Source organism: Cyprinus carpio, chromosome A20 (assembly GCF_018340385.1).
Source record: "Cyprinus carpio isolate SPL01 chromosome A20, ASM1834038v1, whole genome shotgun sequence".
NCBI classification, from domain to species: Eukaryota; Metazoa; Chordata; class Actinopteri; order Cypriniformes; family Cyprinidae; genus Cyprinus; species Cyprinus carpio.
This window is the reverse complement of record NC_056591.1, coordinates 5,110,049-5,136,116: the sequence shown is the minus strand read 5'-3', so window position 1 is coordinate 5,136,116 and position 26,068 is coordinate 5,110,049. Positions and strand designations below refer to the sequence as shown.

Sequence of the window (26,068 nt, the reverse complement as noted above, 5' to 3'; positions counted from 1 at the left end):
CCTATGACAGCTATGGGGGGATTCAGGTTAGCAGATCCACAACAGTTTTGGTTTCAAGCAGTTTTTTTTTTTAAGTAAAGCATATTTTGAAAGTCCACTGATTCTTTTGAAAGTCCACTGATTCTTTTTACAGTTTTTAAAAGATTTTTTAACATTTTTAAAGATTTTTATTGTTCTATTTGTTTTCCTCATATGTGACAAATCTTGCATTTGTAGGTGTGTGTGTGTGTGTGTGTAAGCATGTGGGAAGGGACTGCCAAATAATGGCCATTCCTTTGACACCTGCCATGGTGTTTCTTATTTGTTCTTATTTCTCTTATAAATTAATTAATTAGATACTGTAGCAAGCCAAATACATCACTACCCACCACTGCATTTCACAAGAAAACAACATTATCCAATTGTCTATTCTCGTCACCCACTGAAGGCGTGAAACACAGAGAGGGTGCTACTTCCCAAACTCTTGGAAAAGCACATTTTCACTGCAAAAATAATCAAATATTGAAATACACTGGCAGGTGAGAGTGAGAGAGAATAACCCTTTTTTCAATGTCAATTATTTAGATTGAGCACCCTGTTTGTCTGACATCATGTCTTCAGCTGCTCTTGGTTCAGATTCTTCCGCTTCTACCTGTTTTATTCTCATCCAAGCTCTGAATTAAAGTGGAAAAGACCATACAGTTAAAAGGGTTCATTGCTTCCCTGGCAACAGGGCTGTGATTATTCTCCATTAACCTGTCGAGGAAAACATTCACTATCATTTGGAACCAAGAGGTCAGGGTTTACCTGGTGAGCATGGGCAGTTGGCCCCTGCTGGTACATGTTGAATAATACTCAAAGAATGTTACATAACACAGAGGTTTTCTTTTCAGTTCAGGTACAACGTTTTGATGATTTATAAACCCTGCTGCCACATTCAGTCTTTTTTTATTAGGCCAACTTTTATTGTTCCATGTTCAGAGTACCCCACAGTAATGGCAGCTAGTGTGGTGTCAAATACACTATACTAAAATAAATCATCAGACTGAAATCAGACATGTGATAATATTCCTGTTTACAGAAACTGTTAAATTGACTTGGAATTTAAACTCTTTCAACACCTCATTAGTCCAGCAATGGAACAACTCATTAAGACTTGATTTTCCTGTGGGATTTGGCAATGAAAAAGGAGGGAACGTGAGTAAATTAAATTTCTCAGTCTCACAATAAGCAGCATCATCTTTGCTTTGCTTAGGAAGAAAACTGATTGAGCAATTACACAGAAATACAAGAGAAACAAATTATGGGAAAAATGCATGCAAATAAAAATAAAATCAGTATTTCAAAAATCACATACTCACTGCAGCTAAATACAGCTGACATTCTTCTTCTGTCTTATTTCTGTACAGTTATTTATCATATTTTACAAATGAATTCCATCAGTTCCGAAAAATCAAGTTAGTGCAAATGCAAAGTGCAAATTTTGATACCATCTCTCTCGCTTCACTGTGGTTGTTCCCACCAGCGCTGCAGTCTCGGGGCAACCCACAGATTTTGATCGACAGTGTGCATGCTGTTTACAAGCAGCAGCTAACAGAACATAAACAAAACTCATGGCGTTTTACTATATTACTAATTGCTGCACTATAAAAAATTGCCAGGAATTTACATGATTAAAGAGTATTATTTTACAATATATTACTGTAGTCAGAAATGAACTGTGAAATCAATTCATCTTGGGTTATTTTTATTTTAACTGTGAGTGAACAGCAGAATGATTCTAACATCACAGCAGTTTACTGCTCTTGTTTTCTTGTTTCTGATCTAGTCAAGTCAGAAGTGTGACAAATGAAAACATTTGTCAAAATGATGACAAGCTAGAATATGAAATAAGCAAATTACCTGACTTTAAGACTATTCTTAGCATGAACATGAAGATTTTATTTTCGCATTATTACAGCATGAAGATTCATTAATAACTTATTTCACATTCAGAACTGTTTGTGGATGGATTTTTCACAATAGTTGATCAACTGCCACATTTGTGAAAGATGTGACATCAATACACAACAATGGTAACACTCAACAAATAAATACAACACTTACAAAATGAACCAACAACACAGACTGCTAAAAGTGAACCAAAATAAGTTCAAATAAAACCATATAAAACCAACAAGAATAAAAAATGCTGTGTGCCTTCATAGTTTCTCTGAAAACAAGTCTAGATATCTTGGACAATTTAGCTTTCAAAGCACATTTATCTTGTTCTAAAAATGTTTAGATATGAAGAACAAGACGAAAACACTGATTGATAAAAATAAGAAATTACGTAATTCCACACACACACAGAATGATATCTCAGGGGATATAGTCCCACAAACATATATATTATATATATATTTGTACTTTAGCCAAGACCAAACTGCAAACTTTTGGGAGATGAGACTACATTTGTTTGTGGGACTGTATCCCCTGAGATATCATTTTGTGTGTGCGTGGAAATTAAGTAGTTTCTTATTTTTGTCAGTCAGTGTTTTATCTTATTTGGATCATCATCGTGACTTCCTGTGATGTTCAGGGAGTGAACTCAACAAGTGAAAGGTTAATCTGAATGCTCCAGTGATCATTTGAGTGAAGAATGTGGTGTTTGATTAGAGGAATTAGCTTACAAAATGATCTCACTGTGCTGATTCCCATGATGTCCCATTTCTTCTCAATCTAAAGACAGTGAGTTAATTTGCACTGAAGCCTCACAGTGGGATGTTGTTCATCTTTAAAGTATGTTTGTGTGTATAGCACATATGCTCATAGTGCTGGTCCAATCAGAATCCCTTCTGACTGAACTGATGGAATATTGAGTCTTATGTTTCCTGCTGCGTGTGGTTGAGTGGGATTTGATGATGTTATTAGGCAGTTCTTCTTCATTTAGGTTGGAAAACAGTATGAGCTGCGATAACCTGATTATAATTTCTGCTTGGATGAACACAGAATTGATCTCAGGACTCAAAACAACATACACTTCACAAATAACCAGGTGTTTATCTCTATCCTTTAGCATAGTGGTTCTCAACTGGGGAAACTGATCTAAAAATGGGCTGTAGATCTGTTCAGACAGAGAGTAAATAACAATGATAAATGCAAGTGTTGGAAAAGCTACTTTGAAACTTTAGTTATACTATAGTATACTAACGCATTTCAGTTTTAAGAGGAAGTGAGAGAAAATGTAACTCACTGTGATATGAGACGTGTTTTGACCCATTGTGCATGGAAGGCCCTCATGGTGCATGTTCAAGTAGAAATGCTTCTGTTGAATTAGTAAAAGCTGCACCGAAAGACATCTGCTAAAGTACTGGTTCTCAACTGGTTTGCAAACTTGCCGTCAAGTGACGCCCCAACACAGTACTAAAGCATAAACCATATTTAGTATTAGGGTTAATAAGTTATGTATACATATTTTTTTATGAAGCATTTAATGGTAATACATAACTTATTAACCCTAATACTAAATATGGTTTATGCTTTAGTACTGTGTTGGGGAGTCACTTGATGTCCAGTTTGCGAACCAGTACTTTAGCAGATGTCTTTCGGTGCAGCTCTTTCTAATTCAACAGAAGCATTTCTACTTGAACACGCACCATGAGGGCCTTCCATGCACAGGGGGTCAAAACACATCTTGTATCTCAGTGAGTTACATTTTCTCTCACTTCCTCTTAAAACTGAGATGCCTTGGTTGCTGCTCCATGGAACAGATGGTCTGTGAGTACATTATCTCTCCACAGAGACGTTAAGGAGAAAAAGACTTTCAATCTGTTGAAGTCTGGCTTTCTTTCAGACATTATCACCATTTTCTTGCATCAGCAGAATCCCCTACAAACACTTCTATGGATTTCAGAAATATTACATTACCGCTTGACTTTGCTGTCTTTGAGGTCACAGTGTACACCAAAAGCACTCTTGGAAATCTTATTATAATAAATGTGTCTAATTATAATTCACCTCAAAAGTGTACAAGACACCAGCATTCACCTATTTTTTTAAATCCAGCATTTCAATGTGCTGTCAGAGACACATTATGATGTGTGATCCTGCGTCTTGCATGTTTGCCACAGTTTATGTAGTGATCCAATTATGATATAATGAGGCACTGCAATATATTTGTGACGTATGTTTCACAGTGTAATGTGGTAGTTGTGATAGTCAGTTCTATTGTATAATGGCCACTCTGCCAGCTGTCATAACTGTTAAACATTATGGGAGACTGGACTCACGATATGGAGCATGATGTAGTCTCCTAGTCTGGGGGCGCTGTCAATACGGACCAGAATCCCGTCCTTGATGGTGGTGCTGAAGCCCACTGCCATTCTATCGGTTCTAGTGCTGGGCCTCTCGTTATTGGGCCATGTGTATGTGATAAGTCCTCCACCCTTTCCAAAGATGTACATTGCTCCAGCTGCAGGGAGAAATAGAGAAGAATAGAGATTGTAATAGAGAAGTATTACAATAATGAATTGTCAAAATGTCTTGGAAGGTATTAGTTTAAATATAACCAGTTTGTACTCAGAAAAATGTAAACAGGTGGGGCATAAAATTGGATGTGTATCAAAATATCAGATCTGTGCATTCATTCTTGTACTTTAACAGGCATTTCTGGCTGATGTTGGTAATATTTTCTGAAGAATAATATTAACAAGAAAACCACAACAACAACAACAACAAAACACTATTGGCTGGATAACTTTAGTAGTTTTACTACAAATGAACATGAAGACAGTAAGACCTAAAGTAAAAGAGTGCAGCGAACTGATGAAGCTATTTGAAACCTGAAGCTTTTCAGTTCACTGTTGTATGTCTGGCGTATTGGTTTTATTTGTCCTATTGCTTGTAATTTACTTGTGTGTTCAATGCAATCTTATCTGTTCTTGCTGTGGCATGAGACTGCACTTCTGTAGAGTGACAAAAATAAATAAATAAATAAATAACAATAACTAGATATCTGTTAAATCCAATTGTTTTAAGAAATCATTTGAATTCAGTATTCCAGAATTTTATAAAACACATATGGGTTAATCCTCAGCTGCACAGATCACATAGTGGATTTAAGACGATTTTAGTATATGTCTCAAATGGTACCATGGTTTAGGATCAGGCTCTTGTTTTATCATTGTGATTCATGCAGAATTAATTACAAGTTGGTCTAGTTGGAGATTGTTGTGAAACCTCCAAGCACATATCTTTTTAATGCTAGTTTTAGTGACCTAATTTTAATTTCTTAGACCTTGGCTGGAGTGTCCAGCCTTTGAGCTGAGCTGTGGAATCAACCCATGGTCCTCAAGCCTCTTAAATGGGGTTCTATCCAGGGAAAAGCCTGAAGTCGCCAAAAAAATAAATAAATAAATAAAGACTCAAAATCCTCATAAATTATACATGAATCTGCAACTAGAGAACAAAAGCAGACAGAAAAATAAAATCAAACAACCTTTTCCAAGTGCAATTTTACAAACACAAAAGGGCAAAGTAAATAAGCTGGACATTGGCTCCTCAGGAATATGCTCATTATGCTTTCAGATCACACTCACAGCAAGACAAAACTAATGGCAAAACTCCAAAAAGTTTCTTTAAATCATAGTAATTACCACTCTTAAATCAGAACCATTTACAAATATCTGAACAAGCATGTAATCGGTCATGTCGAAGTCTTTGAGGTCTAGAACTATTACACACACAATTTGGGTAAAATAATTCACTCACTGCTCTTAACTAAATAACATATGTGGCTTTAATAGGTGTCTGTATATATTTACTTCATATACAGTTTTCACAAGCACTGTAAAGTAGTATATTTTATTTCTATCTTTGTTGTATTTATGTGATATTGTTTGTAATTTGTTTATTTGTTCGTATTTTATTATTGACTGTTTACTTGTTTTTAATGTTTGAACTTTATATTAGTTAGGCTAGTATTAGTTTCCACTGTGACTGTAAATTGTAATAGAGAACTGTGCAATTTTACTGGTATTTAAAATGTTGGAATTGTTAAGTTACATAGGTCAAAAACGAATATTTTTTATTTATTTTTTATCTGAATAAAAAAGTTTTATGAAATATCACATTTCAGCCTTTAAACAATTTCTTAACACAAAGGATAAGTTTAAATAATAAAAGATTATTTATTTTAAATATAATTGGTCTGAAAAAAAAAACAACAACAACAAAAAACAAAATAAAAACTAAAACTAAAACAACAAACAAACAAACAAACAAACAAACAAACAAACAAACAAATTGTTAGACATGCTTCAAATTCACTCTCTAACAGTAGATGGCGCTTAAGGACAAGCAGAAATACAGCTATTACCCCTGCAGTGCTACACAAAGCAGTGCTGTGCTATAATAAACAGCACTGTAGGCTATTCGGCATTACACAGAGGTCGGATGAAAAGAAAATGCCACTGAAACTTTTCTGAAAACAGCCAGTTCCCTTTAGAGATACTGTACATTCATATAAATGCTTACGTTTTGGAACAACCTTTGACATCTTAAAATGTTGCCTCTGTAGGCAGCTCACTAGGTTTTGGAACAAAGCAAATGAGATCAAAGGAGCAATTGAGGAATGAGCATGTTTGTGAACGTTTCTGGGCACTGTATAGAAGGAACAAGACCGCAGATGCACTGGCAGCTCATTGCCATCGTTGCAGTTTTTTCCAACATTCGTTTGTTATTGAGACTGTAATATCTCATTTGCACATCTGGGCTTGAGGGCCCAGCTGTTGATATTCCTTAAGGGGAAGAGACATCATGGCAAGCGGATGGGGTTGAGTCCCAGAAGACAGGGAGACATATGGGAGTGAGATGAAAGAGAATGTATCGCATCGCATGCACATAAGACCTGTGCCGGGTCAACCTACCTGGTCCCGAACTAATATGTCTTTGCTAGGTCAACACTCTGTTTTATTAGATAAATTACATGCTTGAGGCACAGAGTAAAATCCTGACCTTTGGGAAACTATACCACATGATCTCACTCAGAATTCTTCTATGTCTCCAATCATAGTTCTCGTGAGGATGGACACAGATCTGAGCTCAGTCTTCAGGGAGTTGTCCTCATATACCATGCCTTCTCAGCGCTGTTGGATGCCATGAAATACTGCATCCACACTGCACCCCAGGGAGCCAATTATCCCACTCAGTGGATTTGCTAAGTAACAAGAGACACCATTCAGTCCTTACAACACTATGTTTCTAATGGACCCTGCACGGGTAGGCTTAGCAAATGCCTGACTCACACAAAAAAGCTATTTACCAAATTCAATCGCATCAGGGCTTTAAGCGACTGCACATGTCCATTTAAATGCTGCCGAATTGGCAGGTAGACTGAGAGTTACTTGCAGTGTTGATAGAGTGAGGGAGTGTTTTGCATTTAGCCACTGGTGTTAAGAAAAAGGGCTAAAAGTAGTGAGATTGTAATTCTGCCACAAATGGACTGTTTTTAATGAATACTGAAAGCTTTTGAAAGTCTGGTGTTTTATGTATGAATTCATTATGGGCAAATTGCATCTTCTGGAGCAATACGTACCACAGTTTGTGTCTCCTTAATGGAATTTCAGGCTGGTGAAAACTTCATTTAAAAACTTCATTACAGAAATGCGCTGATAAAGAGTGATGCGTGGCATTCATTTTCAATTCAATATACTAACACAAACTAGTGTGTACACTAAGTGTGTGTGTGTGTTTAACAATGTATTTGTTTTACGCATAAAGGTAACTATGAACATAATGTTAACAAACACATTGGACTAAATATTGCTTTCACTGGGCACTGCATGTATGCTTTTTAATAGTTTGCGTAGTTCATTTAAAAGGACTGTTGTTACGGTCCACAGTGAAAGTGAAGTGGACCACAAGGGCTGAAAATGCCATTTGAGACAAGGCATTATTTAATGCACAAACTACGACCAAACAATCGGTTGGCACCAGACAGAAAAACTGTTAAAAATGTAGGCTTCACTCGATGTCAGAACATGACATGGATAGATGACATAAAAAGGGCTCCGGGCACAAAAGCTTCAATCTCGAGCCAAGTTTTTGCTGGAGAGTAGTTCATGAGAGGAGTTTTTATGAGTAGGTCTTTCAGACACTGACCTCTTTGTAATCACTCTTTGTAATCTTGTAATCACAGTTCTTACAACTGTGTGGCCAACAGCCAGGTCATAACTGAAATCAGACAGGGAGAACACAGTGGTACAAGTGAAGTGCAAACGAGTATTTGAAAAATGATTTCCAGATAAATGCTAGTCAAACATATTTTCCTTACTCTATAAACATAACAAAAAGAACATATTAATATTTTATTTTATATATTTTGAGGGAAAATATTAGCCTAAATGTAAATATTTAAATTAATTATGATCAGCTATAAGTATCGGATCAACTATAAATTAGTTGATTTAGGGAATTCAGCAGATCAACAGCCCAATCGAACCATCAGTTTGATTTTAAAACACCTTTGCCACAGCCTGGCAAAAACTCTGTATAGGACGTATTCTAGGCCAGCGTCATCATCTTCATATTAGAAATTGTTATTGTATATTTTCTGTTCATAGACAGTGGTCTTTACACTGTGAGGATGTCACACCCTCAGCAGGTGAGCGAGTAAATCAGAATTCAGACCTTGGAAGGGAAAATATACTCTTTGTCTTCCTGCATGGTGCATTGCAAATTGGTTGTGAATGAGAAAACTCTTGAGAGCTAATACAAGCCAGAGTAACCAAATATTAATAACACTGAAGATATAAGCTATATATATATATATATATATATATATATATATATATATATATATATATATATATATATATATATATATATATATATATTTTTTTTTTTTTTTTTTTTTTTCTCCCCTAAAACAATCTCATCTTGAGATCTTAGCTGCTATGGTAACCAGAGGCTTGGTTCTGCATATTGGCAGTATGGGTGTAATTCCACAAACACCATGACATGCATTATACTGTGAGGCTGTTGAATGATTGAATCTGATTGACTGACAGATGTTCTAAGTTGTGCAATTATGTTCAGGGAAATGCACAGCTAAAGTAGTTACAGGCAGGTCTTGGCCACATTGCATGTCCATATCCCTTCACCAAATAATTTCAAAATTCAAAAGTCCTTACAACCTACAATAGCAAAATAACCAAAACCCACAATAAGCACATAAATATAGTTAACAACAAAGTAACAAATTATTTCCAATTATTTTCTGATCTCTTTCTCCCGCTCTCTCTCCCTCACAAATGCACACATACAGTGCTGATACACACTCACACAGAAATGTGTTGTCAGTGCTGTAGTATAGTAACTTAAAAGCTACAAGACATGTATCACAAGCGAGGTAATAACGGTGCTGTTCTTGAAAAAGATTAAATTACATTTATGCTATTAGTAGAGATGCTGCTGACGAACACTGTTGAGAGACACACAGACTCGGGTAATTCACACACGCTTAATCTCTCTCTCTCTCTCTCTCTCTCTCTCTTTGTAATAATAACTGCATTAGTCAGCTATCAATGGCTCAAGCCTCCGTTACTAGGTCTAAAATGATGTTTTGGAATTAGCAACGGAAGTGTGGGATAAGATGAGTAAGAAATTAATCCAACCTGACAAAATGTCTTGAAATACACCTCTGAACAATATTTGAGGTGTGGTAACTGTAGTATAAGCGGAATAATTGACAACGGGATGTTGAATTATTAGAATGGTGGCGTTACACCCCGGTTGTGTATTATTTTCTAATAATTGAACAGACCAGAGTCAATTATACTGCTTATACTATGGTTACCGCACCTCAAATACTGTTCAGATGTTGTTTAAATCATTAGAAAATAATGCACACCCGAGGTGTAACGCAGCTTAATACGTTTTGGAACAGAGCACTCTGAAACATTTTCTCTTGCAATAATGTGTGTGTGTGTGCATGCACGTTTGTGTGTTTAAATGCATCTTGATTACACCATCAGTATGTTCAGTAGGTATATAAGTGAGTATTTCTCAGAAACTAGTAGACAAATGCATGCTGTGCAAATCATGAACCTATGTTAATGACATAGCAGTAAAAAAAGGATGCTGGTAAATAACATGTTGTGCAAGACATTTGGATCACCCTTTAAATGCAAATACAGAAAGAAAAAATCACTCCATATTTTCCATCAGTGATTTTCTTTTCGGTGTTCGCTTTCTCTGGACATTTGAGGATATATATTTGACTCAACAGCTGACTAACAGTGTAGCACATTGTACATTACCATTGTACCACTACCATGTTTATATTTTCTATCAATCATTCAAAATACACTTAATTATTTAGAAAAGATGTGTCTAAAGCTCAACTAATGCAGAAATGTATATAATGCTACCTGTCGTACTTTGTGGCAGCAGAGGTTTTCACCTTCGCTTGGCAGTCTGATATAGTTCCCACATGTGCACCTAAATAAATAATAACTATGATGCTCCAATCACATGTTATAACTACCACAAAATAAGTTGACACTTATGACTGAGAAACATCCTGTTTTAGACATGCTTGAGAATCTCTATGCATTCTCTTCAGAGCTGTCATTAGTATCTGACACGTGCTTTACCCGGTAGACCAATAACAAAAGGACTGGGCCATCTGACCAATCAGAGCAGAGTAGGCTCATGGAAAGGAGAGGTTTAGAGAGGCTAAATTATAGGTATATTAAGAGAAAACAAAAGGTTTTTATTTATTTATTTATTTATTTGACCTTATATGCATGTAAACCTGTTGTAGGAGACTACCAAAACAATATTAGCAACCTTAAAAATGTCATAATAGGGGCATTTTAAGAAGTTGCTACAGAAAGCAGCAGACAACAAGGCAGCTTAATAGGTTTTGGAACAGAGCCATTGACAGTTAATCCCCCACTAGTTCAATCAAAGTAGGCAGAACCGTAAAGCTTTTCAAGAACAGCTTGATTTGCTATCAGCCCAACAAAAAGAGAATGTTCTCTGTGTGTGTGTGTGTGTGTGTGTGTGTGTGTGAACATGAGAGTCAGATCTCCATGAAGGCTGCCTACTTTTCTGCACCAAATCTGCAGCAGCATGAAGGTATGCTCAGTCTTCTTTAAAGTCAGACATGCCAAAGTGCACCCCAATTCACACACACACACACACACACACACACACACACACACACACACACACACACACACACACACACACACACAAATAGATACTATCTCACACCACCTCTACCACAGCTCTAAAACACTCTTTGTTGTTGGTGCACAGATGGATGAAGAGATGCTGGTGCCTATTTTTTATTTCAGTTTTCAGTTGCCATCCTCTTAGGGGGTCCATGTGATTGTGGAGCTGTTTTGGAAAAGAGCAAAAACATCACACGGCAACAAGTGTGATATTGTGTTTATACAACAGATTGAAGGCACAAGTCTGTAAATAAATAAGAAACAACAATGGGATGTCTAAAAAAAAAAAAAAAAAAAAACCCTTTTGTGGGGAACTATTTCTTTCTGCCACAGGTTCATACTGTATCTCAAATATCACTTTAAAACTAGTAACGAAGGAATGCTGAGTTTCTTCATTGAAGTTGAGGAAAGCAATATTTTTGTCACAGTATCCTTTCAGCAGTTATGGGAATTTCCCATGACAGTGCTGGTCAATATATTTGTGGGTTGGGTCTTACAAAGTGTTATATAATGTTCTCGTTTATAACCTTGTTTTGATCCGTTTCAATATAAAAGTCTTTACACTTTTACTTTGCTTCTGACAGACAAAACCACCAACCAAAAAAAAAAAAATAGAAAAAAAAAAAACAAAAATTAGACCAAAGATTCCCTGTTAGATATACCCAAAACAACATGTATCTAATGTTTAACCACTATAGAGACATCAGAGCCAATGGCAAATTCCAGAAGAACTGGCCGAGGTAAGGCTGTTCTCGGTAGGGTACATACATGCGGATTGCCCGCTAACTCCCTTTCTTTTTGTGACATAACTGACCTTGGCAATGCCCTGGCCAGCTTAATGCAAATGTGTAGTGTCATCATGCCGTGACAGTGGAGGAGCAGGCAGAAATCTATAGCTGGATTCTAAAGATGAGCAACACTGTACAAGTAGTGACACTAAATAGAAACTATAGCATCTCAGTGACCAGCAATTTAACTGCTGAATGTATGAATTACATTTTCAGATATCCATGTCATATTTTACATTTCTAAATATCCATGTCATATTTTACATGCAAATCAACAGAAAAAAAAGAAAGTTTGGCAAAAGGACATTGAAACTTATTTTTTATAACAAAAAACATTAGCCACAAAGTTCCTATTACTGTAATGCAAATTATTTTCATTCTCATTCCTGTAACGAAAACCCTTTCAGACACAATTAATATTATTATGTTTTTAATTAAATTCAGCATAATATTATTACTTTAGCATAAAACTTATAGAAACTGACATCCTGTTGTGTGATGGTACTGTATACATTATCTACAGCTATTTTAAACAACATTTTGTTATTTCTTTTGTAATTAATCATATCATGCATGAAGATATTATGACCTATTAATAAATGTCTGAATGGTGTTTTATACTTTTAAAAATTCATATGTCACACTACAGGACCTTTTAAGATGGATTGGGGAAAGGCAAACAGCTGTTTAGAAACTGTTTAAAAATAAATGGTAACTCGTGACAGTAATTATTAAAAACTTAATTATTGTCTTTTAGATTATGGGGTGTAATATGCTTTTGCAAGATTCAGCCAATGAGCATTAAAGAAAGTTAGAAAATAAAGAATAGCTAAAAGACTAGCTAATGAGGTTTAGATAAGTATTTTAAAATCTGAATATTTGGATGTTTAGAAATTGCTAGTGTATTGTAAATCCAAAGTTATTATATAGGTCCATCAGAAACATCCTCTCATCACCTAAAACACATTTATAGGGTACAATGGACCTTAAAACATCGCAGTAGAGGTGTGTTGGTGCATCAGTAGAAAGAATAACCCATCCAAAGATGGCTGCAAGTGAAGTCTCATTCATAATTCAGTCATCTCGGGGGAGACACTACTGCCTGCTCGGCATTCCAATGCCTTCCAGCACCGAACAGACTGTGTGTTTGAAAAAAACAGGTATAGCAGGCTGGTATAAAGAAATAACTTCATTAAATATATGCCATATGAACATTTATTACACGGCTCTGTGGAATACTTGATTCTGATTGGTCAGTCGCATTCCGAGGTATGTTATCCCTGGATAACAACCTGTAAAAGCTAATAACACAGGCTCTTCCGGGTAACAGCAGTCGGTGCTGTACTCTTGCTTGGACTATTTTTGTTCTTGGTGGAAGCTTTCCGTTTGTTTAGCTAATAAAGTATTAAAACTCCACTGAAAATGGTTTACAATTGTTTAATTATGTCATCCTGGTATCGCAGACTCGCTCTCATTTCATACAAATCCAGCTTCTGCCATTTTGCTACGATTGTTTTGTACGCTGTAGTGGATTATAAGAGAACTAACAAACTGGTAAGGTTTTAAAACATTTTTGTCGTAATTATTTTATTGCCTTAATTATTTTGTGGTGAAATGTTGTGTAATACATGGTTTGACTGCACCGTTTCCCTTAAATGTCCGTTCAGTTTAAATTTGCCGCTTTCTCGCAACTGCTGTCTTTACGGAAGCTTTGCATTCAAATATTTCAACTCAAATCAATATTTTGCGTCTAATTATTTACTTTTGTGGCAAGTAGCCGTGTAATAAGCGGGATAATGTACATCCAGCCGCTTCGCGTTGGGGTTTATTCTGCAAGAACAACCGGCTGGATGTACATTATCCCTTATGTAAGATAGAAGAGAGACAATGCACTGTTTACTATAATAAAACGCTAATGGTAAAGAGATATCTGAAAACTAATCTATTAAAACTGTTTAAAAAGTTTACCAAACAAACCTAAGTTGCACATTAATAGTAAGACAGTTTTTGCAGAAGAAAATCATTTTCTGTATCAGAAAAGGTCAGATTGTTTGATTGATTGACAAATTAATTTGCAAAATGGATTTCTAAAGACTTGGAACTTGGAACTTGATATGGAGCTAAAAAGCCATTTTTGTAATGTCTACATTAATGCTTTATATTTAGCTAAATAAATGTAATGTCCATGATCTTAATTTGGGGGAATTTCTCAGCAACAACTCATATATTCAACTATCTAGTATAACTGCCATCTAATACAACTACTTAAATGCTTTACGCACAGCTGATCAATGTTAGAGAGAGAATACAGTATATCACTTCGTATATGTCCTTTGAAAGCAATATTGTTAGAGTAACTACAGTATCCCACTCCACAATAATAATTAAAACAAATAATAATGTTATTTCAACAGTGTCCAGACATGAAATAATGGCGGCCAATGATAAAAAAAAAACATATTTGTAGGAGAAATGCACCCATCTATTCTATCAGCAAGACCTTTAAAGAACAATAATTATTACCCTGGTTAATAGCAGGCTGTATTAATGTTTTCTGTGAGGCTGTTAAGCTGTGGTTTGAGCGCTATCTGTATGATCTCCACAAGTCTTGTTCTGTCCACATGCTTTGATGCCTTCTTGCTGAACATGTGTAATTTAACACACCTAGGGCCACTTGAGTGTCCTCTATTTATCCATGAGCTCTCAGGAAGATGATGAATTTGTTGCAGTGTGAGAGTGAGTGAATTTCCACCAACTCTGATCAGCGACGGGAGGACATGGACAGACACCAAGGGACACAGCCTCTACCTCTATTCAACCCTCTGTGGATGATTAATGGCTGGTGTGTGTCCTGAATGAACACAATAATCACCTGACGTGTAACAGGGGACACAGTGGACCCTACACACCAACATGCATGAGCTTGTATACATACACACTGTACATGAATACAGTATACACACAAGTGAACACAAAGTGACCTTAATCCATGTCCTAACCAAGCTTTCAAAGGAAACACAACCACATCAACAATCAAAAAGTAAAACGTCTCTAGGTTACGTATGTAACCCTAGTTCCTCGAGGGAACGAGACGCTGCGTCGAGCGCTTTGGGGAACGCGTCTAGCGTGAGCGACTCTGAATATCGTGTGAAATCAGTCCAATGGAAGAGCGTGACGTCACGGGCGGGGTGACGTAAGCGACCAGGAAGCTATAAAAGCACATGCCGCGCAGCTGGCATCAGCTTCGAGTACCAACAAGCGCCGGCAGGGGTGCCGGGGGGTATGGCTCCGAGAAGCAGCGTCTCGTTCCCTCGAGGAACTAGGGTTACATACGTAACCTAGAGACGTTCCTCTTCAGGAACTCGAGCTGCGTCGAGCGCTTTGGGGAACGAGTACCAACGCTGCCAGACTCCCAAACCCCTGCCTAGTGTGTATCCGAAGAGCACAGCTTAGGACGAGAGGACGGATGCGCCTGGAGTGACCGGCATGTCTAGGCCGTAAAATTTTGCAAATGTAGAGGGCGTGGACCACCCCGCAGCGTTGCAGATGTCCAGCATGGATACACCTGCCAAAAAGGCCTTGGAGGCCGCCATAAAACCCCGTGTGGAGTGAGCCTTGGCTCCCAACAGCGGGGGACGACCAGAGGACTCATAGGTGGCGTTGATAGCCTCGACTATCCAACGACTAATAGACTGCTTAGAAGCAGGAGAACCCCTCTTGGGGGGACCATAGCATACAAGCAATTGGTCTGTTTTTCTCCACAGGGCAGCTCTGTGGACGTATGCGTCCAGTGCTCGAACTGGACACATACAGTTTAGCTTCTCTTGGTCGGGCTCCCGAAAGGGAGGAGGACAGAAAGCCTGCAGCACTACAGGTTGTGGTGTGACAGAGGGGGACCTTAGGAACATATCCCGCTCGAGGGTATATGAACGCTTTGGTCATGCCAGGTGCAAAGTCCAGATATGTAGGGGCCACTGAGAGGGCCTGCAAATCTCCTACTCTCCTCAGAGAGGTAATGGCCAACAGAAAGGCGGTTTTTGAGTGTCAGATGTCTGTCTGAAATATCTTGAATAGGCTCAAATGGAGGTCTGCACAAGGCCTCTAGCACCACAACCAAGTCCCACGGGGGAATACGGGACCGTACTGGAGGTCTCAGCCTCAGCGCACCGCGGAGGAAACGTGTAACTAATGGGTGTCTTCCCAAAGACTGACCATCGAGAAGGGCGTGGTAGGCCGCAATGGCCGCCACGTAGACCTTCAACGTGGAGTGGGTCAACCCTGCAGAGAACCTGGCCTGTAGGAACTCCAGAACTGTACCGACTGGGCAGTTTACTGGGTCTAGCTGGCGGTTTCTGCACCATGAGGTGAAGAGTTTCCACCTCAGGGCGTACAGTTTCCTCGTTGAGGGAGCTCTGGATTGGAGGAGGGTTTCAACAACCTCGGTTGAGAGACCGAATGCTATGAACTGCGCCCCCTCAGGGGCCACACCCACAGCTTCCACAGCTCCGGGCGAGGGTGAATTATCGTGCCCTGCACCTGTGAGAGTAGGTCTGTCCTGATCGGTATCTCCCAAGGAGAGCCGTCGAGGAGCGAGACCAGATCTGCGAACCATACTCGGCCCGGCCAGAACGGGGCTACTAACAATAGACGGACCCCGTCCCGGCGTACTCTCGCCAGAACTCCCGGGAGCAGAGCAATAGGGGGAAATGCGTACAGACGAAGCCTCGGCCAGGTCTGTACCATAGCGTCCAGTCCCAGGGGAGCTGGATGAACTAGAGAGAACCAAAGGGGACATTGTGCTGTCTCCTGAGTTGCAAAGAGGTCTACTTGAGCTCTGCCAAAAAATTCTCCATATCTGCTCCACCACCTCTGGGTGAAGCTTCCATTCCCCGGGCCTCGGCCCCTGCCTCGACAGTATGTCTGCTCCCCACATTCAGTTTCCCAGGAATATATACTGCTCTGAGTGAGAGGAGTTTGCCCTGGGACCACACAAGCATCTGGTGCGCCAGCTTGTACAAGGGGCGCGAACGCAGACCTCCCTGGTGGTTGATGTAAGAGACCACCGATGTGTTGTCGGTGCGCACCAACACATGGTGATCCCTTAGGTCTGGGAGGAAGTGCTTCAGTGCACGATAAACTGCTAGCATTTCTAGACAATTGATATGCCATGTCAGATGGCGACCGCTCCACAGACCACGGGCAGGGTGGCCACTCATGACCGCACCCCCAACCCAGTGAGGGAAGCATCCGTCGCTAGTGTTACACGGCGACCAGGAGCTCCCAGCACTGGGCCCTGATTCAAGAACCAAGGTTTCTTCCACATGTCTAAGGCACGGAGGCAGCTTTCTTTTTTTTTTTCGGGCAGGGAGGGACACACAGTCTGAAACGCGATCCGGATTCGCCTTTAAAGTGTTTGGGATTTCGCCTTGCACTTGGACATTGCTTGGAGCTCTACTGGACAGACAACAGTAAATAAGACTCACAAGACAAAATGACATGCACACACAGAGCGCTTGCTGAAGACGCGAAGCTGATGCCAGCTGCGAGGCATGTGCGTTTTATAGCTTCCTGGTCGCTTACGTCACCCCGCCCGTGACGTCACGCTCTTACATTGGACTGATTTCACACGATATTCAGAGTCGCTCACGCTTAGAACGCGTTCCCCAAAGCGCTCGACGCAGCTCGAGTTCCTGAAGAGGAACTGCTGTTTTGATGTTGCACAATCACATCAAGCAGGAAATAGTTATTGTTTAATGTATACTTATGTAAACTGAGATTTTAGACCAATGAGTTTTTATAATATTCTTTGAGCTTTTATAATATTCCAAATGTTTAAAAACAATTTGGTGTAGAAGCAATATTTACTCAGAAATTTTGCAAATAATTAAAAAGAATTAGGAAGTAACACATTTTTTTAGTAGAAAGACCGAAATGGACTTTTATTGTAAAACATACTCCAATTTGTGTATTACAACTTTGAAAAATTATTTTAAATAAATAGAAACCAAGCAATTAGGTGCACCCAAAAGGACATACTATCTGAGTAGGCAGCCTACTACATTTGATGAGGAGCCAACTAAAAATGATGCGTGTAGTATGAATTAAATCCAGAAATAGGGTGGGGCCGGGTGGTGCAGTGACAACAATCTCTCTCTGAATGTGAAGAAGACGAAGGAGATTGCTGTTGACTTCAGGAGAGCGCACACTCAGCATGTTCCTCTGACCACAAATGGTGCGACTGTGGAGAGAGTGAGCAGCACCAAGTTCCTGGGTGTGCACATCACAGAGGACCTCTCTCTGGACCGACAACACTGCAGCACTGTCTGGCCAAGAAATCACAGCAGCGTCTCTACTTCCTCCGCAAACTGAGGAGAGCCAGAGCCCCATCCCCCATCATGTACACCTTCTACAGAGGCACAATCGAGAGCATTCTGACCAGCTGCATCACTGTGTGGGTATGGCGCCTGCAACGCGTCCTGCCGGGAAGACTCTGCAACGCATAGTGAGAGCAGCTGAGAAGATCATTGGTGTCTCTCTCCCCCTCCCTCCAGGACATTTATGGAACCCGTCTCACTCGAAAAGCCCTCTGCATTGCAGGTGATCCCACTCACCCGTCACACAGCTTCTTCAGTCTGCTGCCATCAGGGAGGAGACTGCGAAGTCTCCAGGCCAGGACCAGCAGACTGAAGGACAGCTTCATCCATCAGGCTGTCAGGAAGCTGAACTCGCTCCCGAACTTGCCACCCCGTCCGTCTCTTCTGCCTCAGGCACCACTGAACTATGAACCCCCCCCCACCCCCGCCAGGTCACACATCCCCAGGTCCTACACCCCCCCTCCCTCTAACATAAGATGACATGCACCAGTCACTTTGTGCAGCATTGGTCTGCTCACTACCTCATTCACCATGGAACTGACATCATTCTACCACCTCATCAGTCAGTTTAATAAAATAACTGCTCTTGAGCCCTTTGTCACTTTGTCACTTTGAATCAGACTGAATAAGCTATTTTTTTATGCACTAAAAATCTTTTTATCTGCACTGTTTGTTCACTGGTTTGCACTCTATCTGCCATGTGCCTTGCGCTGCTTTTTATTTAACCTTATTTTTATTTTATTTTTTCTATTATGTCTTTTTTACATTCCCTTATTGTATAGTTTATCTTATATTTTATATTTGATCTAGATTTTTAGGCTCTACTGTTAGTGTTATCTGTATGCACCGGGGGTCTGAGAGTAACGCAATTTCGATTCTCTGTAATGTATGTACTGTACATGTGGAACAATTCACAGTAAAGTAAAGTTAAAATTACATGAAAATACTACATTCGCCATGTTGTGTGACCTACAGCTATAGTTCCGTCACTTCACTGCCGTTCACAACTCCACTTCCGTGGTCTCATGGGATAGTAAAGTTTCTATTGAATGTGCACTTCAGAATCTTGGAGGGCAGAGTAAGTCATCCTGGGACTTGTTTTATGAATACTATGATTTTGGACATACTACTCATTGCACATATTGCTTTTCGTCTACAATAAAAGTATATTCAGACACAGGGTTTGTGTGTTGGTGCATGTGTGGTAAACACTAGGCAACACAATTGCATTTTGAAGGAGGTCAAAATAAATGTCCTATCCCAGCTTATTTATTTATTTATTTATTTATTTTTGGGGGGGGGGGGGTAATTTGATCATGTATTTAAGTTATTAATATGTATACAGTAATCCACTGGAGGAATATTGGGGAAGCTAAAGCCCAGCTACCCATTTGAAGGAAAAAAATAGAAAAATAAAAATTAGCCACACTACAAGGTACTAAAGAAAAGTAGCTTAGATTTTTCAGCTCTCTTGGCTTTGAAGCCATGAGTCGGATAATCATTTGTCCTCCTTGTAAGATCATAACTATTTTATAGTTTATAATATAAATAAGATAAAATAAATAATTACATTAAACTTTTTTTAAATTACTATTAATTGGCATACATTTAAAAACAAGATTGTCAGTATTGAATGTTCCTCTTCAGGAACTCGAGCTGCGTCGATGACACTTTGGGGAACGCCTCTAGTGTGACGTCTCTGAATCACGTGTGTAATCAGTCCAAAGGATGGGCGAGACGTCATAGGCGGGTGACGTCATAGACCAGGAAGCATAAAAGCACGAGCGGCGAAGCCGGTATCCAGCCTTCTGTCTTCAGCAAGCGCTCTGTGTGTGTGTCAGTTGCTATCTGTTTGTGAGTCTTATTTAGTGTTGTTTGTCCACTGATAAGCTCCATTTGTCAAAGACTTCAATCAAGAGAAGTCTTGGGCGAGAGCAGGCAGCTTTCAGGCTGTGTGTTTTCCCCTGCCCGCAAAGAAAAAGGGTAGGGACACACGCAGTTTGTGTGTTGTCTGCTTGAGAGTGAAGCGCACAGAATCAGCTCTCGAGGGAGTTGACGGCTGCGATGCGAGCATTTTGCTTCACTCTCAGAAGGCTCTTTTTGAGGGAGGGAGCCTTCACTGGCGTTTCTCGTAGTGCCAGCCCCGCTTTCGCCGAGGCGGAGCGGTGGTTGCGCTCGCGGGTTTCGCTTTCGGATCCGCTGGAAGGAATGTAGACGGGCAAGTCCCTATCTTCTTCCTTAACCACTGGATCCGGGCGCCCGCTCTCGGGGTTTCGGAAGCCCGCGTTTGCGGTACTTTCTCCCCGGTGAAAGGGCGCGACGCTCTTCCTGTCTTTCTCTGCGTAGATTGATGTGAAAGGCGTCGATGAGCTCGCCAGTTTGCACAAGCATCAGTTACACAAGCAAGCATATTATTCTGATATTATAATGAGCAGCTTTAATGAGGAGTGGAGCTCGCGCAGTAGGCTCTCGGGGGGCTGATTGTGCTTTTCTCGCTGTTAAGCGCTCCGCTCTCGCCGGGCACGCTCCGAGGAGTGTGCCCGTGCGTGCGATCTCGCGGTTGCGGTCCCGCTGCTGCTGAGGCACGGCGGCGACCGAGATCACAGGAATCGCACATGATCTGGCGAACGGGTTGGAGACGGCTCGTCCTATCTCCACCCATGTTCACTAGATCTAGAGCTCGTTCTCGAGGTTTGGAAGCCCGCGCTGCGGTTTCGTCCCCCTCTGAGGCAGAGCTCGCTGCTGCATGCTTTTCTCGCTGCTCTCGCCGGGCATGCTCCGAGGAGTGTGTCCGTGCGTGCGATCTCGCGGTTGCGGTCCCGCGGCTGCTGAAGCACGGGCGGCGACCGAGATCACGGGAATCGCACATGATCTGGCGAACGGGTTGGAGACGGCTCGTCCTATCTCCACCCGTGTTCACTAGATCTAGAGCTCGTTCTCGAGGTTTGGAAGCCCGCGCTGCAGTTTCTTCCCCCTCTGATGCGGAGCTCGCTGCAGCATTCATCTTTCTCTGGGAGATTGATGTTGTTTGTGTGACTGAGTGCAAAAAACAATCCAAAAAAAGATTTTTTACTAAATAAAAACCAGGAGCGCGCTGCCGAGGCAACGTGTATATTTCTTGGTTTCGTTTGATGTGAATTTTTCCAGACCGTGTTTTCTCGTCTGGTTATTGACTACATTTAATTCTGAGGAATAAATTGAAATACTTATCTGACTATGACAGTTAGATGTACAGGGGCCCCTGGATTGTAATTTCTCGAGTGAGAACACGGTTTACCTCTCTTCCTCTGAGGAGGTTGAGGCGGTCAGGGGCTGCTGGGCAGAGCAGTCCCAACCCTACTGTGTTCCAGCCCCTCGCGCCGGGGGTGTCACTTCTTGTACTCCGCTGATGCTAGAGTTAGAGTGGCGCTCTCAGGCAGAAGGCTTCTAGTGGAAAGCGGTTCTGCGGACCGTCATTTTTGCTGGAGAGCCTTCGTCATAACGTCCTGACGCATAAGGCTTAGGACTTTATGAGTGCCAGCTCCCTCTGGGGAAGAGCGGTGTACACCGCATTACACGCTGCCCGTCTCTCCTCAGGGCCCTCAGGAGATCGATCTGCCAACGCTGCCAGTGTTCCAGGGCGCAGCGATCTCCGGCGAGCGCTTTCTCTCAGTTACCGCCCGGAAACGTAGCGGTGCTAAGAAGCTTGCGATCTCTACGGAGGTCCCTAGAGCAGCTAGTACGGTCGTCCCCTGACGGTCCGCCGCGCTTCAGGGCACCGAGCTAGTGGCTCTGAGAGCACCAGAGGCCAGTCTCGCGAGACTGGTTCCCCTACGAGGTCACATGGCAGTATGGGAGTCCCTGCTAAGTGTACTTCATGGGGTCCTGCCCCGAGCAGGATCTGGTCTAGTCTTCCGAGCAGACGACGTGGGTCTGAGGACCGTCGTTTTAGGAGACTTCAGCTTTGAGAGTCCTGATGCTGTGGCTCAGGACCTCAGAGGGCAGGCCCCTCTGGGGAAGAGCGGTATACACCGCATTACACTGTGCCCGTCTCTCCTCAGTGCCCTCAGGAGATCGATCTGCCAACCCTGCCGGTGTTCCAGGGCGCAGCGGTCTCCGGCGAGCGCTTCTCTCAGTTACCGCCCGGAAACGTAGCGGTGCTAAGAGGCTCGCGACCTCCTGGGAGGTTTCCAGAGCAGCTAGTTCGGCCGCCTCCTGCCGGTGCGCCGCTTCAGGGCACCGAGCTAACTGCTCCGATGACACCAGAGATCAGTCTCGAGAAGGCTGATTCCCTTAGTAGACTATTTGGCAGTGTGTGAAAACTACTGCCAAATGTGTCTCAGTGGGTCCTGCACACTGTAGTGAGAGGGCCACAGAATCCAGTTCGGTTCTCTTCCGCCTCAATTCAATGGGGACCTTTCCACCTTGGTGGGCCCCGAGCAGGCTCTGGTAATGGAACAGAAGTAGACACTCTCTGAGGACGGAGGCCATTGAGGTGGTCCCTCCTCCCGTTGCAGAGTCCGGGTCCTACAGCCGGTACTTCACTGTTCCCGAGGAAGGATGAGGTGTTGCGTCCTATTTTAGATCTGCATTATTTGAAACCGCTCAGTCAGGGGGACTGAAGTTCAGCACGCTTGCACAGACCAAGTCCGAGGACTGGTGTGTCACGATCTATCATAAGTTGCACTTCTCCATCCTTCCTCATTGGAAGTTCCTGAGGTTTGCTTTTGGGGGCAAAAGCCTACCAATACGGTTCTTCCTCTGGCCTTGCACTCTCACCCCACGCTTTCACAACTCAACCACATCGAAGATTGGTTGATATTAGCTCGATCAGAGTGGTTGGCGGTTCGGCATCGAGATGTCGTTCTCGCTCACATGAAAGAGCTGGGGTTAAGACTTGACGCCAAGAAAAGTGTGCATTCTCCAGTACAGAGAACCACTTATCTGGGCGTGGTGTGGGATTGGACCACGATGCAGGCATGTATGTCACCTGCTCGGATCGAGTCGATCCTCACTCCAGTCGTGAGAGTGAGAGAAGGCCGGTCACTCTCTCTGTCAAGCAGTCTCGGAGATTGCTGGGTCTGATGGCAGCTGCGTCCAACGTGAATACTATTGGCCTGCTGTACATGAGATCCCTACAGAGGTGGCTCAAGATCAAGGGGTTCTCCCCGAAGGGAAACCTGCTTCGCATGCTAAAGGTCACGGGGCGGTGCCTGCGTGCCTTGGACATGTGGAGAAAGCCTTGGTTCTTGTCTCAGGGCCTGGTGCTGGGAGCTCCTTGTCCCCGCGTGATTCTAGCGACGGACGTGTCCCTCACCGGCTGGGGTGCGGTCATGAGTGGCCACCCTGCCCGCGGCCTGTGGAGTGGTCGCCATCTGACATGGCATATAAACTGCCTGGAGATGCTGGCCGTGCTTCGAGCTCCTGGACCTGAGAGATCATCATGTGTTGGTGCGCACCGACAACACAGCGGTGGTCTCTTACATCAACCACCAAGGAGGTCTGCGCTCACACCGTTTGTACAAACTAGTGTACCAGATCCTTGTGTGGTCCCCCAGGACGAACTCCTCTTGCTGAGAGCAGTACACATTCCTGGGCATCTAACTTGGGAACAGACATCCTGTCGAGGCAGGGGCTGAGGCCCGGGGAATGACGGCTTCACACTGAGGTGATGAAGCACAGTTGGAGAAGTTGGCCAGACTCGGGTGGATCTGTTTGCAACTCGAGAGACATTGCACTGTCCCCTCTGGCTTCCTCTGACTCATCCAGCTCCACTGGGGCTGGACGTCATGGTACAGATGTGGCCGAGGCTTTATCTGTACGTTTCCCCCCGATTGCTCTGCTCCCGGGAGTTCTGGAGAGAGAGTGCGCTGGGGACGGAGTCCGGCTGCTGTAAGTAGCCCCGTTCTGGCCGGGCCGGGTATGGCCTGATTTCTCTTTTTGACGGCACTCCATGGGAGGTTCCCGTCAGGAGAGATCTCCTCTCGCAGGCGGAGGGTGCGCCCCCCGCATGAGCTTAGAGGCTGGAGGTGTGGTCTCTGAGGAGTCTCCGGTCTCTCAACCGAGGTTGTTGAGACTGTTCTCCAATCCAGAGCTCCCTCAATGAGGAAACTGTATGTCTTGAAGTGGAAGTTTTTCACTTCTTGGTGCGGAGACCGCCAGCTCGACCCAGTTAACTGCCCGGTTGGTACAGTGCTGGAGTTCCTGCAGGCCCTTCTCTCCGCAGGGTTGACCCACTCCACCCTGAAGGTCTACGTGGCGGCCATTGCGACCTACCGCGCCCCTCTCGGTGGCCAGTCAGTGGGCAGACACCCTCTGGTTACCGTTTCCTCTGCGGTGCGCTGAGGCTAAGGCCTCCGGCCAGAAGAAGCTTATGCTAAGCGGTGGATTAGGATGCTATCCTGAAGCCTCGAGTCCTCTGATCTCCCCCTCTCTGGGGGGTCAAGTCTCACTCCTCTGAAGTTTGGCCATTGGACGGGTTGTCCCGATTACTGTCAGGGTCCGGACTCCTTCTCTTGCTTTAGCTGTGCAGTTTCCCACACTAGGCAGTGATTTGTAAGTCTGGCGGCGTGGGCATTCTCGTTCCCCAAAGCGTCACCGACGCAGCTCGAGTTCCTGAAGAGGAACGTCTAGGGTTACGTATGTAACCCTGGTTCCTCGAAGGAACGAGAGACGCTGCGTCGCAGTGCCACACTTCCGGCATCTCTGGCCGGCGCTTGCTTCATCCTTGAGGCTGGATACCGGCTTCGCCGCTCGTGCTTTTTATGCTTCCTGGTCTATGACGTCACCCGCCTATGACGTCTCGCCCATCCTTTGGACTGATTACACACGTGATTCAGAGACGTCACGCTAGAGGCGTTCCCCAAAGCGTCACCGACGCAGCGTCTCGTTCCTTCGAGGAACCAGGGTTACATACGTAACCTTAGACGTTTTTGCTCAATTCTGCCAACAACAACAACAAAAAAGTTTGAGTGGTGTTTCGTTCCTGAATGAATCACCTGTTTTGAAGAATTTTTTTATTTAATGAATCAGCAACTCTCTCATTAAGTTTTAGTTTTAATATGTAAAGTGTAATTTAACTTTTTTAACATTTTGTATCTCTATATTCAATATATTTTATATTTTACAGAATATCTTACAACTTTATTTATAGAAATGTAACTGTAGTGTAAAAGCATTCATTCATGGTATCTCTGAGCTGCATTAAACAGTCTGTTTAAATACATCTAAATGCAGCTTCTCTGCAACCTCTGCAGTGCAAAAATGCATTTAATTGATACTTATTTTAACTGACTGGAAACAGCCCTAAAGCATCTTATTATTTTCATTGCATTTGTTAAATACATTTAGGAATTTGAATGAACAGGGTTGCATAAAATTTAAAAAGTTTTTAAAAGTTGCTCTTAAGGTAATAAATATCCCCTGGAAATCAATCTAAGAGAGCAAATAATTGAACATTATATTTCTGCCACTGCTTACAGGTTTGGGATTATTTTTACATTTTCATCCTGGTTTTACTGATACTTGCAAAGTTTCCTCCTTTTTGGTGTCATAGAAATTGCCAGCCTAAAACAATGTGACATAAAATAGTTAGCATTTTCCACAATTGCTAGCACAAAGTTATAACTTGAAAAGTTACACTGTTTTAGCTGAGCTACTGCCACATTACTGGCTAGTGTAGTTAAATTAGTGGCGTCAGTAGTTAGTTAGTCTGCAACACTGCTGT

At 42.3% G+C, this 26,068-nt stretch overlaps 1 protein-coding gene across 8 annotated transcripts in view; it reads right to left on the bottom strand.

The window, feature by feature from the left end:
- The window catches only part of LOC109108241 (neurexin-3b-like), a 352,875-nt gene that overhangs the window by 72,271 nt on the left and 254,536 nt on the right, over positions 1-26,068 (bottom strand). For all 8 annotated transcript variants that reach the window (XM_042777425.1, XM_042777419.1, XM_042777423.1 and 5 more), the window contains one exon: positions 4,251-4,432. In XM_042777425.1, the coding sequence (XP_042633359.1) occupies positions 4,251-4,432 (182 nt within the window). The remainder of the gene's footprint in view (positions 1-4,250; positions 4,433-26,068) is intronic.